At 38.3% G+C, this 22,989-nt stretch overlaps 1 protein-coding gene across 2 annotated transcripts in view; it reads right to left on the reverse strand.

Moving 5' to 3' along the window:
* The window catches only part of LOC136877156 (arf-GAP domain and FG repeat-containing protein 1), a 272,539-nt gene that overhangs the window by 102,539 nt on the left and 147,011 nt on the right, over positions 1-22,989 (reverse strand). For both annotated transcript variants that reach the window (XM_067150965.2, XM_067150964.2), the window contains exon 7: positions 13,063-13,203. In XM_067150965.2, coding sequence (XP_067007066.2) covers positions 13,063-13,203 — 141 coding nt within the window. The remainder of the gene's footprint in view (positions 1-13,062; positions 13,204-22,989) is intronic.

Consider the following 22,989-nt stretch of genomic DNA (forward strand, 5'->3'; position numbering starts at 1 on the left):
AGACCAATGAGTCTGATGTGTGTGAAATTGTCAAGCATGCTAGGAAGGAATACGATTGTACGTGAGTTTCCGTGTAGCCGACGAAAGATGATATCTCATTGCAAGCTGATATATTGACCGTGTTTCTTAGACGGCATGAATGAGATGGTATTCCCGTGTTACAATCTTGGCGGACAGAATCCAAGGCTTAGTACAGTGTTGAGTTCCAACAGTTCCTTTCAGCTCACAGCACACCAGGAAATACGTGACGGATGATCGCACTGTTGAGTGCGCAAATGCAGCAGAAGAAGGCAATGTTGCCCATTGTTTTCCACATGAATATTGATTGGATAATTATATGTTTTTCCCTTACAGGATGGTGTTTTATGATTTTTCATGTTGTTTGAATATGTTGTCTTGTTGTTTAATGGGGAACAGCCCGAGTGCTGAGTTATATTGATGGTCAATCTAGTTCTCACTAGATCTTTTGTGGTGAACCGCGATTCACGTAGAATCTGTGTAGTATGCAAGACTTTTCTCTTTATCCGATGTAAATAAATGTGTTATTTTGCTTATTTTGTTTATTGTAAATATAACGTAGGAAATGCCACTAGTATTTTTCATAATTCATATCATGTCCCATTGCGTCTTAGTTTTTCTTTTCATCGTAACTTTCCTTAAACTTATATTATAATTTTCCTTTAATGTTTAATCTTGCGACGACTCTAATTAAATTCGTAACTCGTATCAATGCGATATTTTCAAGTGTCACTCCATTTGAAATAAATACGTATCTGTATATGCGTACATATGTTGTCATATAACATGAAAAATGGACAATAAGAAGATTATTTCTGAAAGTATGCAAGTATTCAATGTTGTGCTTGATACTTCATTTCACTTTTGTTTATTTGAACAATTAATGTTGTTAATGTCCAGTTATTTCTTTAATTTTGAGATTTTGTAATGACATTTTATTATTTGATTTTCGAGTAGTATGATTCGGGGATATTTATGATAAACTCATCCTACCCCATATTATTGTTTCTCATTCGAGTTATACCTCCATTTTCCTATCATTTACTTATATTTAAGTGTAGAACTTTGACTTTTAGCCTGACCCAACAACGACCAACCCACTCTCTGCCCAACCCTGAGTTAGTCGGATGTTCATACAGGAATGGAGGCATTGTCCTAGAGGGTATTTACCCCTGGGTACGGTACAGTATCAATCTTCAAGAAGAAGGGAAGTTCTGCTGATGTTCTAATTATCGCCCGATCAGACTTCTGAGCCACGTGATGAAGATCTTCGAATGTATTCTCGACAAAAGGATTTGCCAGATAGCCAAACTTACAACGAACCAAGCTGGATTCGTGAAAAATTGTGGCACAACAGATGCAATCCACGCTGCACGGCTGTTAGTTGAGAAACACCATGAAAAACATAAGCCTCTTCATCTCGCTTTTCTGGATCTTGAGAAGGCCTTTGACCGGGGGCCACATGGACTAATCTGGCTAGTGCTGCGAGAACACAGCATTCCAGAGCACCTTGTTAAGTGGGTACAGATGCTCTACGTAGAACCAAGGAGTTATGTTCAAGCTGCCGCAGGAGTGTCCGACGATTTCCGCATCACTGTAGGAGTACATCAAGGCTCTGCCTTATCACCACTGCTGTTCATTCTTGTAATGGACACTGTTACATCAGACCTGCGCAAGCCAATACCATGGACACTTCTCTATGCTGATGATGTCATGTTGGCTGCTGAGAATAAGTCTGATCTCCAGCGCCAAACAGAAGAGTAGAACAACCGACTAGCGCAATACGGCCTGTGCCTCAACAAAAAGACAGAGTACAGGACATTCAATCCTCGAGAAGCTGGAACCATCCACGTTGATGGTGAAGATCTACCACGAGTAGAGAAATTTTAATATCTTGGCTCCACACTCTCTGACGATGGCAGACTTACTGATGAGGACAACAAACACACGATACACGCAGCCTGGCTGAAGTGGCGAATGACAAGGGGTGTCACCTGAGACCGTCGGATGAAGGACCACCTGAAATCTACGATCTACCGGACTGTTATCTGTCCCGTCGCTCTCTACGGCACTGAGTGTTGGCCTGCTACGAAGAAGGTAGAACGTCGACTAAGCGTCATGGAGACAAAGATGCTTAGGTGGACGGCTGGCATCACTAGACTGGATCATATTTCAAATGACAATATTAGGAAACGCTTTGGCGTTGCACCGATCCAGAAGAAAATGCAGGAAAACCGTATGCGCTGGTTTGGAGATGTGTTGCGTGCAGAAGACAATACACTGGCAAAGTCAGCGTATACATTGGAAGTCGCTGGAAAGAGGCCCAAGGGACGATCAAGACAGCGATGGATCGATACAGTGCACAACGACCTGAAAGCTGTAAGACTACATCCTGACATGGCCCGTGACCGAATTAAATGGAGACAACGAATCCACACAGTGGACCCTGCCACCAGGAGGGACAAACACTAAAGAATAAGAAGATCAAAGATAATGTAATATCAAAGAGATAGTGCTATGGCTTAGATATGTCGCTAACATTTTTGTCATATTAGATCAAGAAATTAATAATAGCTCCACAATTTTAAATCAGTTAAGTAACACAGACTCACATATAAAATTTACATAGGAAACTGAAAATCATTCAAAACAATATTCGAGGCCTAACAATAACAAGAAAATATGAATACTTATCACACAAAATCTACAGAAAACTGACCCAAACCCTAAATACTATTAAATAGGATTCATGCTATATAGAAACCCACAAAAAAGCTACATTTCAAAGTATGCAGAGCAACAATATCCTTTATCACAAGACGACCTACAAAAAGAAATTAACATTTATCCATAAAATCACAACCAACAATGGATATACGAAACATTACATTGATAGAATAATAAATAACATTTTTTAAAAAACCTTAAACATACCTAAAAAAAGAAACTAAGAAGAAGAAGAAGAAGAAATTTTACCACCTTCACGTTCAATAATTACAATATCTATCAGATTACTAATATTTATAGGAAATTTAAATTGTAAAATAGCATCCACACATGACATAGAAAGCCAATATCTACAACCACCAAGCATTACAAAAAACAATAGATGTTTGAATTCTGTAATATACAAACTGAAATGTTCCTAATGTGAAACAGCATACAATGGACAAACTGGAAGAAATTTTTTAGCATGGTAGGTATCAAGAACACAAAAAGCAGAAAAACATAACAGTACCCACATGAAAGATTTCAACACATCTTTACTAGAACAGAACATGACTTAATTGCTTTATATAGGCAAAAAAAAAGTATCTTAATAAACATATTAGAAAAAATTATATAGAAATGGACCAAAAGCAAAACCCTAATTTCAACTTATATGAAATAACAGAAAACATATCATTAGAAGAAACTCGAAAACCATAACACTTTTTTAACATGTTGCTTTACACGGCACCAACAGATAGGTCTTATGGTGACAATGGGATAGAAAAGGTCATGAAATTCCTTACCAATGAAGACAAAATTAAAGGAAGTAATCATGGCCTTAATTAAGGTACAGCCTGATGTGAAAATGGGAAACCACGCAAAACCACACTGCCAACAGTAGGGCTTGAACTTACTATCTCCTGAATGCAAGCTCACAGCACTCTAAAAATAGCTTCACAAGACAAAAAACTAAAGAAAACACCAAAGTAGATACGAACTCCCTACAAATCATAAAGCTCTCCCTGCTACAGTAATGCTCCTACCACAACCTCTGTTCCCCCTTTCCAGGCTTCAAATCAGTTAACTGCTTAGGTCAAGCAGTCAGCCACCAGCCACACGGGTGGCAACAAGATCTGAAGGGACCAGCGGGGAGGTCAGTATTTGGTATTTTAATATTCCCCACACAGTAATAGCATGGTTTCTTCACAGTAAAACTAAATCTTATCTTCTTTTCTTGACTCCTAAATACAAAATTAACATCATATTGGCCAACAGACAGTACATCCATAACACACCTCAGATGAAGTTGAAAGGCTAACATCAAACATCAGTAAGCAATTCAAAGAAGATTTTAAATACAGTGAAACCTTCTTAGTGCATTCCCCATTAACAAGTTTTCCCGCTTTGCACGTTGTAAATTCAAAGTCCTGATTCTCATCGTATTAAAGGTATATAAAAAATACCTCATCTATCGTGTCACGAATTTTTGCTATTACCGCTTAGTACAATCACATTTTTCCTAGCCGTGAAAATGTTATTTGTTATCCCTTGTGAAAGAAACATGATTTCCAATTTGGGTAAGAAAGCGCCTCACCACAGTTGCGTGATAACGGTAAAAGACCTTGAATTCCTGAACTTCACAGGATAACATGCATTTTCGGAAGCAAACTGTTAGACTTGCCAGTTAGTAGTAAGATTGCTGAATAACACTGAACCTGTTTGTGCTTGTATTTCGCATTCCATTCAGAAATTAGAAATTTATTTTGTACTGAATGGTACAGTGAAGGGTAGCCAATATTTGTTGCCTGATAGCCTACATCTGGATTAGGAACATAATTGTGTGAAGTTGACTAACGTGGTGCATACTTGTCTTGTTATACCCTAGTTATGGATTTGGAAAAAGTCATTAAATTCCTTGCCAATAACAACAAAATTAAAATCTATCAGAAATTGGACTGGCACCTGCCTCTTTAGGCACACAGATGTAGTGCAAATGTCGAAATTTGTACCTTCGCATCATTTGAGTTGGTCAAATTGAAGTTTGGTCGCATTAAAAATGGCGGCCAAAGTTGCAGTCCCACATGGTCGAGGGTAACCTCCAATTCATTGGCTAAGAGTGTGACCAGAAAATAATGTTTAATAACCCAATGGTCCAAAATAAAAGGCTTCTATTACCATTTGTTTTATAAAGAGTGTGATCTACAATAATACTTGATATTTTTATGGGAAGCAGAACCGGCCAACAGCTGGAAACTGCAGATGATGATGATGATGATGATGATGATTTTCATGGGGCCCCCTTGCAAATGTTCTCATTTTTGTTGTCTGGTGTTTTTCACACCTTTCAGTGCATTGTTATTTTATAATCCCTAGCGGAAAAAATGTTTGTGACAAGAATCAAAACTACCCTCATCTATTGGACATATGTATTTGTGTGTGGAGAAATTATCTACCATTATCGTCCATTGTTTGAATTGCCGTTAATTTATGTGACTGAACTATGCCTGTTTAAATATCTGATCTACTATTGTTACATCAATAGCTTCAGCTTTTCTGATTCGCTCAATAAGCAAGTTGATTTGCGTGCGCAGGCACGCTACTGCTTCGAACTGAGTGATGTGCTTCTCGCTGGCTGCAAGCCAGTCTGTTTGTAACTCAGCGCCATGATGGATGCATTTGGTAAAGCTGTTCTGTGCAAGACTCGATTGAGATTGCCTTAGTTGTAGTGTAATTATGTTTTAATGCATTTCCTATTTACCGTTTTTTAGTATTAGTGTGACTGGAATATCTGAGTGCATGTACTTCATTGCAAAATGACTTAACAACGTAAGCTATCAGATTATATTAAATTGGACACCCAAAGATGTAAGATAAGTATCTTCTTAATTGTTTCGAAACTATTCTACTGCCGGATCATTTGGAGAAGAAGAATGTGAATAACAAGCTATTATTGACATTAATAATGTGGGAAATTTCGGCAACGCTGCCAGAATCGTTTCAAGTCAACTTCACAACCGTAATTGGAATTACGTCTATCTTTAATGGACATGTCAGCCACCGTTTATTCATTCAATTAAACTGGAATTTGTTTTGCATCGGACATTTTAATGATATAATTTGTATCATCAAACTATTAAAAAGTCACACGATTTTTGTAAAATTCTATATCCAATTATAATTGATACCGGTAATGGAGTAATTCTGGAACTCGGTATATGCGCGGATGAGGGGCAAATTATTCCATTCGTTTTATTTAATTGAGATTATCGTTGTGATACTTTTTTTCCTGCTTCTTAAGGTTATTGTGATTATTATTATTATTATTATTATTATTATTATTATTATTATTATTAATTTTGGTTGGTGGATTTCCTTCTATTTTTCTTGGTTCATATTTGTGGTATCTATTGCACTGTTATCAATGTATTGGATGATGCTGTGTGCTAGTATAATTTTCATAATGGGATCATTCTTTAACTCCTTAATGGGATGGTTTGTTCCCTGTCTTGTTCGCGCATTACCATTTTCCAGGGCCTCCTAAAATTTAAATTTAATAACCGACATTTTAATCCTCTATTAATATTTTGTTGGAGTAAATGACAAATTCAAAATACTATACATTATTATTCTTATATTGTGGTTGCAGCAAACTGAAATTTGTTTCTCTGATTCCTTAAAGATACTTATGTATACGCTCCTCAGACTATTTCCATCCGCGTTTTCTTTTTTTTCTTTCATTATTGCGTGTCATTTGTCTTACCTACCTGTACGCTATATGTTCTGTAGGCCTTGCCTGTTGTTCACGATGTTGGCTTGGCTTAGAAAGCTATTGGCTTCTTCGTGTGTACCATTGTTCAGTTAACTGTGGAATTTTAATGGTGTTTCCCTTCGTAATTTGTAACTAATTTGAGAAATATTTTAATTTGGGTTCCTACAATTCTCTTGCCTGTTCATTTAATTATTTATGTGTGGAATATTTGGTTTGCTATCGTTGCCTTTAAAATTCAGTGTGTTACCGTGTTTCTGGGATGAATGAAATCCTTGTGTACAGGAACTGGAAACAAATTTCAGTTTAGTGAGATTAATTGTAGTATACTTACAAAAACTGGTCAGGATGTAATGAATTCTTAAAGTACGGATCTGTTTTAACATTTGTCATTTATTGATTCTAATGCGAGCTGCAGACCTGCTTATTTCTCGGTATTGTAAGAGTTATTTTAGTTTGTAACCTGAGTGTGTTTTGGCGATTTTAATTATTTTAAAAATAGACATTCGTCTTCATTTTCAGAATTAATTTAATAAGAATTTTTTTTTTTTTTTGGGGGGGTATAAGTTCTTCGACTTAGCATAATTCAAAGAGGTCATTTAATATTCAATTATTTGTTCTTCAGTTTTCATTCATCAATATTTTTCTTTTTCCTAATTATTAAGTAAAGTTTGATTTACTGAATTTTAATTTTGCTTTCATTTAGTAGTTAGTAACATTGACCTGGCAACCCCTCAGGTAGTAAGTTAAGATCCTGCCCTCTTATCCTTTATGTTCTGTGCCCTCCACAATGGAAAATTTAATGCTGCTGCCCCCAATGGTAAGTATTTTGCTTCTTGTTCTCATTTTATGCTATTTATGCGTTCTCATTGTTATGCCTGTGTTCTATCTTAATGGGGTTGCAGTTTTCATATGTGATCTCTCATATTTCTATCTCTTTTAAAAATCTCCTCTCATCTTTAGAAAGGGTAGATATAGATTCCACTGCACCCGCGAATACACGATGCAAAATGCTGTAATGTCAGACAAAATCGTATCTAGTGTTTCCATATCCCTGTCGTACAGTTTTCATTCATGTCTTGCAAACCATATGACCTTGCCATGGTGGGGAGGCTTGCGTGTCCCAATGAAGCAGATAGCCAAGCTGCAGGTGCGACCATATCGGATTGGTATCTGTTGAGATACCAGACTAATGATTAGTTCATTGAAAGGGGGGTATCAGCCTTTTGGAAATTGCAAGGGCGGCAGTCTGGATGACTGACTGATATGGCCTTGTAATAATACTCAACATGGCTAAGCGTGTTTGATACTGTTACACGGCTGAAAGCAACGGGAAACTACAGCCATAACTAACTCCCGAGGACATGCAGCTCTCTCTGTATGAATGATGTACTGGTGATGGCTTCTTCCTGTGTAAAATATTCCGGAGGTAAATTAGTCCCCCATTCGGATCTCCGGCTAGGGACTACACGAGAGGGGGGCAATCATCAGAAAGATGTATACTGACATTCTGCGAGTCGAAGCTTGGAATGTTAGAAGTTTGAATCATTGCGGAAGGTTAGAGAATCTGAAAAGGGAGATGTAGAGATGAAAGTAAGATGTAGTTAGTATAAATGAAGTATGTTGGCAGGAAGAGGAAGATGTTTGGTAAGGTGACTACAGAATTATCAACACAAAATCAAATACGGGAAATGCAGGAGTTGGTTTAATAATGAATAAGAAAATAGGGCAGCGGGTAAGCTACTACAACCAGCATAGTGGAAGGAACCAATGTCCATCACAATAGTGCAGGTCCATATCCCCATTAGTTCAGCAGATGAAGAAACCAAAAGAATATATGAAGAGATAGAAGATTTAATATAATACATAAAAGGTGATGAGAATCTAATTGTGATCGGAGACTGGAATGTAGTGGTAGGCCAAGGAAGAGAAGGTAATGCAGTAGGATAATTCGAAGCGAGACAAAGGAATGAAAGAGGAAGTCGGCTGTTTGAATACTGCATCGATCATAATTTAATCCTTGCTAATACTTGGTTCAAACATCACAAACGGCGGCTGTATACGTGGACAAGACCTGGAGACACTGAAAGGTATCAAATAGACTTCATTATGATTAGGCAGAGATTCAGAAACCAGGTGTTGGATTGCAAAACTTTCCCAGGAGTAGGCGTGGACTCTGACCGCAACTTGTTGGTCATGAAATGCCATCTGAAGTTGAAGAAATTGGAGAAAGGAAGGAATGCAAGGAGATGGGATCTAAACAAATTCAAAGAAAAGTGTGACGGACTGTTTCAAGGAACGTATTGCACAAGGACTAAATGAAAAGACTGAAGGAAACAATAGAGGAAGAATGGACAGTAGTGAAAAATGAAGTCTATAGGGCTGCTGAAGAAATGTTAGGAAGAGAGGAAAGATAAACTAAGAATCAATGGATTAACTCAGGAGATACTAGACCTGACTGATGAACAACGAAAGTACAAGAATACAGAAAATGAAGAGGGCAGAAAGGAATACAGACGATTAAGGAATGAAGTGGATAGAAAGTACAGGGCAGCTAAGGAAGAAACACTGAAGAAGAAGTTTAAGGATGTTTGAAGGTTGTATGGTCCTAGGAAAAGTAGATGCTGCATACAGGAAAATCAAGGAAACCTTTGGAGAAAGGAAAACTAGGTGTATGAATATTAAGAGCTCAAATGAAAAACCACTTATAGGGAAAGAAGACAAGGCAGAAAGATGGCAGGAGCATATCCAACAGCTGTATGAAGGTAAAGACATAGAAGATATGGGTTCTGGAACAAGAAGAGGCTGTTGATGTTGATGAAATGGGACACCCAATTTTGAGGTCAGAATTGAACATAGCTTTGAGAGACCTGAATAGGAACAAGGCACCTGGAATTGATGACATTTCCTCTGAGTTACTGCCTTAGGAGAAACCAACATGGCGAGGTTATTTTATTTAGTGTGTAAGATATACGATTCAGGAGAAGTGCCATCCGATTTTTGGCAGAATGTTTTTATATCTATTCCCAAGAAAGCTGGTGCTGACAAGAGTGTGAAAACTACCACATAATTAGTTTAGTATCTCATGCCTGCAAAATTCTAACAAGTATTATTTACAGAAGAATGGAAAAACAAGCTGAAACAGAGGTGGAGATGATCAATTTGGCTTCAGAAGAAATGTAGGCACACGTGAAGCAATCCCGATTTTATGTCTGATCTTAGAGGTATTTCTTAAAATTACAAATTATTTATTTGATCAACCACCTATTCAATACATAAAAATCTTTATAATTAGGATTTAATCCTTGTTACAATAGTTTGAATGGGACATGTTTCCCCTGTTTTACAGGCATCATCAGCCATCATAACACCTCAAAGTTAGATCAGGATTCTGTTGTTGTTCAAAATGTATTATTGGATTTTATCAACATTTATAATCTTAAAAACTAATTACAAGTTCTTATATTCAAATTGAAAACAGTTGTGGTAGTTTAAAAATATATAAGACCAATAGCTTGGCTGGAATTGTAGATTGACTAGATCTAAACACATTGAATGAATATGGTGTCACTTACTCCCTTGACTGTTGTAATGCTGTAACGTTCTCTTTCACGCAGCACACTTTCATCATATATAACTTCATTTACCCGCAATACTCACATGATACCAATATAAATGGTCCGTTATTGGACATTATAAATTTTCCAGCTAACTCATTCCTGGTTGCCAGCGTTTCGCCCCCGTGTGCTAGGCTGGGCTCATCAGTTGGTACCTAACACACCTACCAAGACGCTGGACAGTGCATACCGTGGAGGCCACTGCGTAGGCTAATTGTAGCCACCGGCAGTGCCAATGCATTTATATTGGTATTATAAATTTACTCATTCGGAACAATTATTTCTGATTCCCTATGGGAATCAACATCTACATCATCTGAGGGCCAAGCAGGCATCAATTTTTGATAATGAGACAATGTCTCTCATAGTGCATTGGCACTGCCGGTGGCTACAATTAGCCTACGCAATGGCCTCCACGGTATGCACTGTCCAGCGTCTTGGTAGGTGTGCTAGGCACCAACTGATGAGCCCAGCCTAGCACACGGGGGTGAAACGCTGGCAACCACGAATGAGTTAGCTGGAAAATTTATAATGTCCAATAACGGACCATTTATATTGGTATTATAAATTTACTCATTCGGAACAATTATTTCTGATTCCCTATGGGAATCAACATTTACATCATACTCACATGAATTCAAAGTAATCTATGTACTGCTATACTGTCAATCTATTCCATTCAGGAAGCCTCACGTAACTGCCTCTGATGTCAATTCGTCAGCTTACTCTTTCTAGTTGGGTAACTTCCATTGACATGTGCTGTGCTGATTCATTACGATTTATTTTGCCCCTCCCACTCGCTGTACATTTAAGTGTACGATCTTTGACGTGAAAATTGTTTACCTGCCTTCTGCTTCGCAGTGTGGAGAAGCAGAGACCGAACTTCTTTCCTGGCAAAGGTAGGCTCTGCTCAAGAGCTTAAGGACTTTATTATTTTCTTGCAGCTGACATGGACTTAAATAAAATTTGCCTTAACTGGGCAATTTAATTTTACTGTACATCAAATGCTTTCTACATGTGAGGAATTCCTTGTAACCACCACATTCTGACCTCCTTATCCATCAAATCAAACTCTTATTTGAATTCACTTAGTATTTTATGGATCTGTTTAAATTTTGTAAGCAACAGACTATCCTTGGGTTCAGCTGCTAACTTCATTAATTCAAGATCAACTTTTTTCATATCATACATATAGTCAATAATAATATACATGTTGTTGTGTTGAGTCATCAGTTCACAGACTGGTTTGATTCAGCTCTCCATGCCACCCTATCCTGTGCTAACCTTTTCATTTCTACATAACTATTGCATCCTACACCTCCTCTAATCTGCTTGTCATATTCATACCTTGGTCTACCCCTACCGTTCTTACCGCCTACACTTCCTTCAAAAACCAACTGAACAAGTCCTGGGAGTCTTAAGATGTGTCCTATCATTCTATCTCTTCTTCTCGGACCTTTTATGTTGGTATTATAAATTTACTCATTTGGGACAAATATTTCAGGGAATCAACATCTATATCAAATTTAGCCAAATCGATCTCCTCTCACCAATTCGATTCGGTATCTCTTCATTCATGATTTCACCTTCAGCATTTTTCTGTAACACCAAATTTCAAAAGCTTCTATTCTCTTTCTTCCTGAGCTAGTTATCGTCCATGTTTCACTTTCATACAATGCCATGCTCCAGATGAAAGTCTTCAGAAACATCTTTCTAATTCCTATATCAATGTTCGAAGTGAGCAAATTTCTTTTCTTAACCCAATGAACTCGATGAATTCAGACGATGAGTTGGGCCTGTGCATTGCCAGTGCTCAGATATCTATCTATCTATCTATCTATCTATGCTCATTTTGTGCTATTTATGCGTTCTCATTGTTATGCCTGTGTTCTATCATAGCCGGTTCAGTAAAAATGTATCAGACATAAATGATAGAAATTTAATAACATATAACTTTAGTTTATTTATCGCTAGGGCCAATAATAACAAATATTTGAGAATTAAATTTTAGGCCTTCCCCTAAACTACCATTTCACTCCGCGTAAATAAAACTATTTATGGCCTAGATTGTAGCGACTTATTCCCCGATGTTATATACCGATTTTCATTAAATTCTCTTCAGCCGTTTTCTCGTCATGAGCCTGCGTACGCACATAAAAACAGACAGAAATGACAGAAAATTAAAACGGACATTTCCCCTTGTTACTATGGTCACTACCGGAACGGAAATATCATTTTAAAATTCTAAGCAATGTACAGGCAAAACTGTTATTTTATTTATACTGAGATAAATTAAAATTACTCAGAATTGTCTCCAGATGGCTCCTAAAATCTCTAGAAAAGCCACTAGTCGTTATCATTGAAATTATGTCACTAAATTACTAAGAAAGCAACTAGTTTCTAGAATCGACCAAAGAGGATGGAATCTACTAGACTGATGTGAACGAACACGAACATAGCACGCGAGAATGAGAGATTGACAATCAATATACGCGTCACGATATACAGGTTTCAATAAACATCGCACATTCGCGCACATTTCTCGCATTAATAAACGTAGATATTTTGTTTGAAAGCGGCCAATGAGCTAAGGACTTCCAGCCACTGGCCTAAAAAAGCTGAAATGGCGGGATTTGAAAACAAATTTTTGAAGTTCACTAAAAAGTAAGCTAAAATCACGAGAAAAGATAGAATAATCGGGAGGCGGGAAAAACTGTCGAAAATCGGGAGTCTCCCGCCTAAATCAAGAAAGTTGGCAGGTATGTTCTTGCCATAAACACACACTTGTGTGGTGAAAATTAAAATGTTGCAAATTTGTGATTTTTTTCAACTTATACACACTCTTGGGAAACTTCAAGAAATGCACAATTTGAAAACCATCTTGAAAATGAATAAAAAGCTGGCAACTCTATAAGTAAATGAAATAAAGTTAACTTTCTTATATCATACCTGTGAAAGGATTTGCAGAACCAGACTCAGCAAAGCTATTTCCTGAACTGAGGAACACGCTCTGAGATGGAGAACCAAACACTGAGCCACTCACAACACTAGAACTACTGCTCACAGGCCATGACCCAGTTGCAGCTGGCACTACACAAGAAAAAAAAAAAAAAAGAAATGTTATATTAAATATATTATGATTAGAAAATATAAACTTCTTTCCAGCTGCTTAAAATAACACCAACTACAGTGATATTCCCAATACAAGGTGTTGCAAGTAAATATTTCAGGAGGCAGCAGTAAAGAGTTCATATAAACACAAGTTTAATTTTCATTGGGTGTGAAGTTACAACTGCCTGACACGTACTAGTCAGAATCAGATGAAAGCACTCAGGACTGAATATAATTTTACTCTAGTTGTAATCTGATACTACTTGATATTACAAGTGTTTTGAACAATGTCATACAACCTTATACAAGCTGAATATGCAGAAACTATTTTAAGTGGATATTTAATTTTCACAACTGGACTGTACCGCAGCGTTCTGATTCTGTGTTGGATACTCTACAGATTGAGCTATGGTGGTCTAGGTTCCATCTGTTTTTTTGCAAAGGATCTGAACTACTAGCCTGTCACCTGCTATGGGTCAATTCGAATGAATAATTAATTTTCACAACTGCCTTGTACTCTAAATAAACTTTCAGCGTATTAGGTTGTGTTCAGTTCATATAGTACATGCCAAAGAAATGTTAAGTATAGAACAAAAATATGGGTTCAGATCCCATGGGTACCTGGTTCTCCTATTTCTACTGCGCACTGTCATTCCAACAAATGTAATTTATAAACACTTCAGAATCCAAACTGGTAGGAAACTGCAGTCCAATACAGCATTGAGAATATGTTGACAATATAAAAAAGCCCGAACCACACAAATGTATGGATCTGGTCTGATGGGGTAAACAGGTACCTAAACGTTAAATTATTGAAGTTTTCCAAGAAGCTTGATGGAGATGGATGAAAAGGTCTACAGAGAAAGCCAAGATGAATTCCAAACAGCTAATCAAACTGTATTACTGCCAAAAGAGACAATAAGTGCACTGAAGTTGGTGGTGGAATTTTTGGATATGTGCTGTGAACAGCTGGCAAAGGACAAAGGGTTGTGAATAAATAAATCTATCGATACTTTATTCAACATAAAATAGATACTTTTTATGTATGGTTTTTTTTTTTTTGCATCAATAAGTAATTTGTGTATGTTTAAGAATTTTTGTAGCTTGATTTTATGTTTACCATTACAAAGATCCTGTATAATATGTCAATTTAAGGTTCTTGATGTTCATATCTTACAGCTCCAGGGACCCTAATGAATGTTACCCAACAAAAAATACAAAAAGGTCTAAAACATTTGATACAGTCCTTATCAGTGCAGAAACACAATGCCGCTCATTTTAGCTTTCAAATAGTCAGTATTTTGAGCCCTAAATTAAGGAGACCCTTAATTTAAGGAACATGGTACAGCAAACTCTCGATAAGTTCTTTGTCAGATATCTTCTAAATTATTTTATCCTCTATTAGTTTCAACTGATTGAAGGACCTCAGTTATAGATTACTGTTGCGTCTTCAGTTCTATCAGTCTTACCTTTAAACAGCCCCTATGTATAAAGGAAAGGGTGATAGACATAGAGCAGAAAATTACAGGCCAGTCAGTTTGATATGCATTGCATGTAAGCTTTGAGAAAGCATTCTTTGTGATTATATTAGACATGTTTGCAAAATTAATAACTGGTTTGATAGAAGACAGTTTGGGTTTAGGAAATGTTATTTCCATTGAAGCTCCACTTGTAGGATTCTAGCAAGATTCAGCAGATATCTTGGATTCAGGTCGAATGGACTGTGTCGCAATTGACCTATCTAAGGCATTTTTATAGGGTAGATCATGGGAGACTACTGGCAAAAATGAGTGCAATTGGACTTGACAAAAGAGTGACTGAATGGGTGGCTATGTTTTTAGAAAATAGAACTCAGAGAATTAGAGTAGGCAAAGCTTTATCTGTGCCTGTAATAATTAAGAGGGGAATTCCTCAAGGCAGTATTATTGGACCTTTATGTTTTCTTATATATATAAATGATATGAGTAAAGGAGTGGAATCAGAGATAAGGCTTTTTGCGGATGTTATTCTGTACAGAGTAATAAATAAGTCACAAGATTAGACAAACAAGGAAAGAGCTAGAAAATTGGAACTGGCCTACACTGACACAGAAGAGGTACAATGAACGGGCAATATCATACAAAGCCAAAACTAAACACTACAACGTCGTTGTAAAACCAGAGGGGCTGTACAGTTCAGAATGCCTTATCTTATCTGAGGAGCAGAGAAAAATAAGGAGTGAACGAATGAAGAAGTTCTGGGAAGACAAAAGAAGAAGACTGACCAGAAAGCATTAAGTTTCACGAGGTCCACAGTTGGCCAAATTCGGAAGCAATAAGTTACAAGATTGTGAGCAACTGCAAAATGACCTCGATAACATTGTGAGATGGACAGTAGGCAATGGTACGATGATAAACTGGGTTAAAAGTCGGGTTGAGAGTTTCACAAATAGGAAAAGTCCTCTCAGTTTTAATTACTGCGTTGATGGTGTGAAAGTTCGTTTTGGGGATCATTGTAAGTACCTATAAGGCAAGATCTTCATTGGGGTAATCACATAATATGATTGAAAATAAAAGGTAGAGATCTCTGCACATGGTTAAGAGGGTATTTGGGGGTTCTAGTAGGGATGTAAAGGAGAGGGCAATAGGTCTCTGGTAAGACCCCAACTAGAGTATGGTTCCAGTGTATGGGACCCTCATCGGGATTAATTGGTTCAAGAACTGGAAAAAATCCAAAGAAAAGCAGCTCGATTTGTTCTGGGTGATTTCCGACAACAGAGAAGCGTTAAAAAAATGTTGCAAAGTTTGGGTTGGGAAGACTTGAGAGAAAGGTGACAAGCTGCTTGACTAAGTGGTATGTTGTACGTAACTATTCTCATGTTCAGACCCGTATTGAAACTTGATATGAATTATTGCATACAATTTTTATTTTTGTTTTCCACCTATTCAATACATAAATATGTACAGGTGGAAATCAAAAATAAATGCTATTTATATGTTGTATATTCCGAGCTGTCAGTGGAGAGATTGCGTGGAATGACAACAGTACATACATACATACATAATCATTATAGACTGTTAGGCCTTTCAGCGTTCAGTCTGCAAGCCTCTGAGAATGTACTAAACGTCGCCACAATCCTCTATTTGCAACTAGTGTTGTGGCCTCATTTAGTTCTATACCTCTTATCTTTAAATTGTTAGAAACCGAGTCTAACCATCGTCGTCTTGGTCTCTCTCTACTTCTCTTACCCTCCACAGCAGAGTCCATTATTCTCCTAGGTAACCTATCCTCCTCCATTCGCCTCACATGACCCCACCACCGAAGCCAGTTTATGTGTACAGCTTCATCCATCGAGTTCATTCCTAAATTAGCCTTTATCTCCTCATTCCGAGTACCTTCCTGCCATAGTTCCCACCTGTTTGTACCAGCAATCATTCTTGCTACTTTCATGTCTGTTACTTCTAACTTATGACTAAGATATCTTAAGTCCACCCAGCTTTTGCTCCTGTAAAGCAAAGTTGGTATGAAAACACACCGATGTAAAGATAGTTTCGTCTGGGAGCTGACTTCCTTCTCACAGAATACTGCTGATCGCAACTGCGAACTCACTGCATTAGCTTTACGACACCTTGATTCAATCTCACTATATTACCATCTTGGGAGAACACACAACCTAAATACTTGAAATTATCGACCTGTTCTAGCTTTGTATCACCAATCTGACATTCAATTCTGTTGAATTTCTTACCTACTGACATCAATTTAGTCTTCGAGAGGCTAATTTTCATACCATACTCATTGCACCTATTTTCAAGTTCCAAGATATTAGACTGCAGGCTTTCGGCACAGTCTGCCATTAGGACCAAGTCGTCAGCATAGGCCAAACTGCTTACTACATTTCCACCTAACTGAATCCCTCCCTGCCACTTTAATACCTTTCAGCAGATGATCCATGTAAACTACAAACAGCAAAGGTGAAAGATTACAGCCTTGTCTAACCCCTGTAAGTACCCTGAACCAAGAACTCATTCTACCATCAATTCTCACTGAAGGCCAATTGTCAACATAAATGCCATTGATTGATTTTAGTAATCTACCTTTCATTCCATAGTCCCCCAGTATAGTGAACATCTTTTCCCCCGGTACCCTGTCGTATGCTTTCTCTAGATCTACGAAACATAAACACAATTGCCTATTCCTCTCGTAGCATTTCTCAATTACCTGGCGCATACTGAAAATCTGATCCTGACAGCCTCTCTGTGGTCTGAAATCGCACTGGTTTTCATCCAACTTCCTCTCAACCACCGATCGCACCCTCCCTTCCAAGATGCCAGTGAATACTTTGCCTGGTATACTAATCAATGAGATACCTCGATAGTTGTTACGATCCTTCATGTTCCCTTGCTTATAGATAGGTGCAATTACTGCTTTTGTCCAATCTGAAGGTACCTTACCAACCCTCCACGCTAATTTTACTACTCTATGAAACCATTTCATCCCTGCCTTCCCGCTATACTTCACCATTTCAGATCGAATTTCATCTATTCCTGCTGCCTTATGAAAATGTTTATTTACTATCCTTTCCACTTCCTCAAGCATAATTTCACCAACATCATTTTTCTCCTCCCTATGAGCTTGGCTGTTTGCAACACCACCATGATGATTTCCTTTTACATTGAGAAGATGTTCAAAATATTCCCTCCACCTCTCCAGTGATTCCCTGGGATCTATTATGAGTTCACCTGAATCACTCAAAATACTGTTCATTTCCTTTTTCCCTCCCTTCCTAAGATTCTTTATTACTGTCCAGAAAGGTTTCCCTAATGCTTGACCTAGCCTTTCCAGGTTGTTACCAAAATCTTCCCATGACTTCTTTTTGGATTCAACAACTATTTGTTTCGCTCTGTTTCTTTCATCTACGTATAAATCCCTGTCTGCCTCGGCCCTTGTTTGGAGCCACTTCTGATAAGCCTTCTTTTTACGTTTACAGGCTGCTCTCACTTCATCATTCCACCAAGATGTTTGCCTTTTCCTATCTTTACACACAGTTGTTCCTAGGCATTCCCTTGCTGTTTCTACTACAGCATCCCTGTATGCCACCCATTCACTTTCTATATCCTGAACCTGCTTAGTTTCTACTGTTCGAAACTTCTCACTAATCATACCCATGTACTTCTGTCTAATTTCCTCGTCCTGGAGATTTTCTACCCTTATTCGTTTGCAGACAGATTTAACTTTCTTTACCCTAGGCCTAGAGATACTTGGTTCACTACAGATCAGATAGTGGTCTGTATCATAGAAAAATCTGCGAAAAACTCGTACATTCCTAACAGATTTCCTGAATTCAAAGTTTGTTAAGATAGTCTATTATGGATCTGGTACCCCTAGCCTCCCATGTGTAGCGGTGAATAGCCTTATGCCTGAAGAATGTATTCATAACAGCTAAACCCATTCTAGCACAGAAGTCCAGCGAACGCTTCCCATTCCCATTAGCTTCCATATCTTCCCCACATTTACCAATCACCCTGTCGTATCCTTCAGTTCCATTCCCAACTCTCGCATTGAAATCGCCCATTAGCACTATTCTATCCTTGCTGTTGACCCTGACCACGATGTCACTCAATGCTTCATAAAACTTGTCAACTTCATCCTCATCTGCACCCTCACATGGTGAATACACGGACACAATTCTTGTCCTAATTCCTCCAACTGACAAATCTACCCACATCATTCGCTATGTTGCATGCAATGGTATTCCTGATAAAGAGCCCTTCTCCAGACTTTGCCCTTCCCTTTCTAACACCCGTCAGGTACACTTTATAATCTCCTATCTCTTTGTAGGATGCTAAAAGGTTTGTTTTTTCCACCTATTCAATACATATAAATTTTATAAATTAGGAATTTATTATTGATTCCACTTGAGACATGTTTCGCCCTTCATTGAGGGCATCATCAGTCAAAATATCACCTCAAGGTAAAAAATCAGGTAACTGGTTAGTAGTTGACATGTACAAATTAATACATATTATTAACACACATACAAAAATTAAGTATGGGAAATAGTTGTACAAAAGTGATGGTTGAACATATAGGTTTATAGATGAAAAGTCTGCACCAATGCCTAAAATTAACATAGTAGAGTTCGGCAGTGGTGCTCTGGAGAAACAGTTGACGCAATCATAGGAAAATAAAAAGTTTAAAAATATTTACATTATAACAATTAAGGGAGAAAAGGTGTAGTGTTCGGCGTCAATGTTTGTAACCAAAAGTTAATGTCAAAGGTTGGTAACTATACAGTATTTACATTGTTCAATTGAACAGTTGAGATAAAGTTTTAAAAATATTTTTTACATTATAACATTCAGCGTAAATGTTTGTAATAAAAAGTAATGTCAATGGTTGGTAACTATATAGTAATTACATTATCTAATTGAATAGTTGAGAATTTACAATTATATACATAATTACACAAGAGCAGCTGGTGTGCAAGGATAAAAAATTTTAGTACCAAGTGCGTCCTGATGTTTTAGAGGTTGGAAGAGGGAATTAGCATTGACATTTCAGAAATATGTAGAGCAGTTTATTTTAGTTAAAATCACCGGGGGTAGGGAAATATTTCATAGCCAAATGAGGTTTTATAGGCATCAAGCTGAAAGTTTTCCAGTTGCAGCGCCGAGATCGGTACGGAGACTGGTCAGTGTGGATGGAGATTCATGGGTATTCCGTGCGTTTGAACGGCAACAATGGGGACAGTTATTAGTGGGTAATTGCTAATTAGGAAAATGTTGCGGGTTGAAACTTTCGCTTATTCTTTTAGTTGACTTCTGTAGCATCGAATGTGATGTGAAGACATCGGTGTGAAATGCCGGTGAGACAAATTGATATTGTTCCGTGGAATAAAGTAAGGCGGACTTCGGGATGAAGTTATTGTTCTTTACTGGTCTGGTGAGATAGAATAGAATTGCTTGTGTTGTGGACTGTTGTGGAGAGATTAGAATGTATACGGCAACTGCAGAGTCAGAGCATTAAAGCTGGGGTGAGGCATCTTCTCATTCTGACTGCGAAGAGGAGCCGTAGTGGCACGCCATATTTGTGCCGATGTGCGCTGGGTTCCGGCGTGTTGTTGAAAGTTGTATTGTATGAAGTGGAAGTTATCTGTAATTGAGATGTTAATAGTATTAGTTGGTGTGTAAGAAAGGTTTATGGTAAGTAATGAAGAGTGAATGTTATGTTACATACCTGATGTGTCGCTGAGAGGTAATTGTTGATGAGTATTGGTGGACTATGAAGGAGGCTCAGTCGGTAATACGCACATGCGGTTAGCAATGGCGGCGGGAGGGGTGGAGAGTTTTGGGGGGGAGGGGCATGGGCGGAGTCATGCGCAAAGGTGAGCTGTCAGAATGGAGGAAGGTAGAGTGGAGGGGCGAGCTTGTTGCGTATTGGGAGTACAGGTTGATGTAGTATTGGTTTATAAAAAGAGGGGGGGGGGGGGGGGGGGACAAGGAACCGAAAGTTACGCGGATAATATTGATGCCTTTTGTTAATGTGATGAATGTTATTTGCTTGTGTTGGGAGTTGTATTGTTTTTGAAGGTCGAGTGGTTCTTCTTTCTCGTGTTGTATCGGTGGGGTCGTGGTGGAGGGGGAGGTGCTTGGGTGGGAGGATGTGTGGGCTTGCTGTCGTTGTGTGTGGGGGAATTGGTCGGAAAGGGGGAGGTGGGGGGTAGGGGGGTAATTGTCGAGGTGCTGGGTGAGTTAGTTAATGTGGTATTGAAGATTTTAGACAAGTTGTTGCCTTGAAAATTTATTTTTTGTAGTAAGGTGGGAATTTGTTCATAAAGGGTTTTTTAAAAATCTATTATCTCGTTGAGGTTTTTATCTTTGTTGAAGTGTTGGTCTAGATAGATGTATAGGTTCTCAAACTCAGTCATTAGTTTGCCTTTCTCGACTTTTTTTAGGATTGTTAAGTCTTGTTCTATTGTGGTGAAGTGGTGGCCAGTGTCCCTCATGTGGGTGCTCATTGCGGAAAATTTATTATGTTTTTGGGCATTGTAGTGTTCTAAATAACGGGTTTGGAAGCTTCGGCCAGTTTGTCCGATGTACGAGGAGTTGCATTGTGAACAGGTGAGTCTGTAAATACCTGAGCCCGCGTAGTGGTTTCTTCTTGGGTTGACAGAGTTCTGGTTGAAAAATATGTTCTGGTTCGTGTTCTGCGTTTTGAAAGCAATGTTGACTTCGTGCTTTGTTAGGGGGTTGCCTATCTGGTGGATGACTGGATTAGTGTATGTGAAAGTTGCGTATTTGTGTTTATTGGGTTTTATTGGGGAAAGATTTGTTGTTAATTTTAGTTTTACTTTGTTGATGATTTTGTTGATCATGTTGGTGTTGAAGCCATTGAACTTGGCAATATCTGTTATGTAATCAAGTTCTTTTTTCCACCACTCCAACCGCTATCAGCGAAAGAATTATGACTCTCCGAATCCCACTCTGGAGCTAAATCTATGACACTCATCTCCGCATATGCTCCCACTTCGAATGCTGATGTAGAAGCTAAAGACCAATTTTACAACCTGCTGAGCACTCCTTGACTACATTATCACCAGGCAATGTGATGACAGATCATAAGCTCCTTTTTTTGCCGGTTGAGAACCTCAATCTGTCACAAACCAAAAAGATCAATCTACAACCTGCCCAGAAAGAAATTTGATACTTCTAAACTTCAAACTGCATCCATTGCTACAGATTATAGAAACGCAATCTCAAACAAACTGGCTAGTCATCCAGTCATCAGTGATGGTACAAACCAGGAGTGGGCCAAGCTTCAGAAGGTCATCACTGAGTCAGCTGAGGAAACAACTGGTTTTGTGAGACAAGACTAGTTTGATGAAAATAATGAAGAAATTAAGGGCCAATTGCAGAAACGATGACTAGTTAGACACCATCTACATAAACAACGTCTAAACCGAGCACAATCTTCCATTGCATAAACAACGTTCAGCCGGTGTTTAACTAGACTTCATTTAAAGTTTCAATATTGGTTTGAAAATTGAGATAGCAGTATCTTTCATGCAATTCTTTGCTTCTCTCAACCAATGAAATTCGCCGAACGCCATCAGCTGTTTGTCTTCCTACACATTACTGAAATACGGCTAAGCATGAGCATGACTTGCTCCTCAGATAAGAATATCGCTTTCAGTGGAAATTAAATCTCATAATATTATAGACACTAAAGCGACATGACACCGTACAGGGAAGTATAGCTTTTATTATAAAGTTGTTACGGGTGAGTGTAATCTACTCGCAAACAGCTTCGATGAAGGGAAGATGAAACAATAGTAAAGTGTAACCGAATGTGTTGTACGGGCCTTACAGATGTACAAGGAGTGTTTTTAAGTAAGGGCGGTTTTGTTGTAGACCCTAGTAGTTTGCGCGCATGCACGTAACAACAAGCGCATGCGACGTGTGCCGGAATGCCTCGGGAACAACGGTGCTCAGCTGCAGCTCTGTTGCTAACCTGTACGATTCTGTTCTGTGCTTGCTCAAATGTTCAAGATTATCGACTCGCCTGCCCTGTACGAGGTTCGGTCAGTGATGCGGTTCTTGTCGGCAAGGAACCTGTCTGCTGCAGACATTCACCGACAGATTTATTAAGTGTACAGTGCTAATGCTATGAGAGAAGGCAAAGTGCATAAGTGGGTACGAGACTTCAAAGATGGCCGTGACAACATCCATGATTTGGTCGCCCATCTCTGATCACAGAAAATTTGGTGGCTTCAGTTGATTTAAA

This window comes from Anabrus simplex, chromosome 7 (assembly GCF_040414725.1).
Source record: "Anabrus simplex isolate iqAnaSimp1 chromosome 7, ASM4041472v1, whole genome shotgun sequence".
NCBI lineage: Eukaryota > Metazoa > Arthropoda > Insecta > Orthoptera > Tettigoniidae > Anabrus > Anabrus simplex.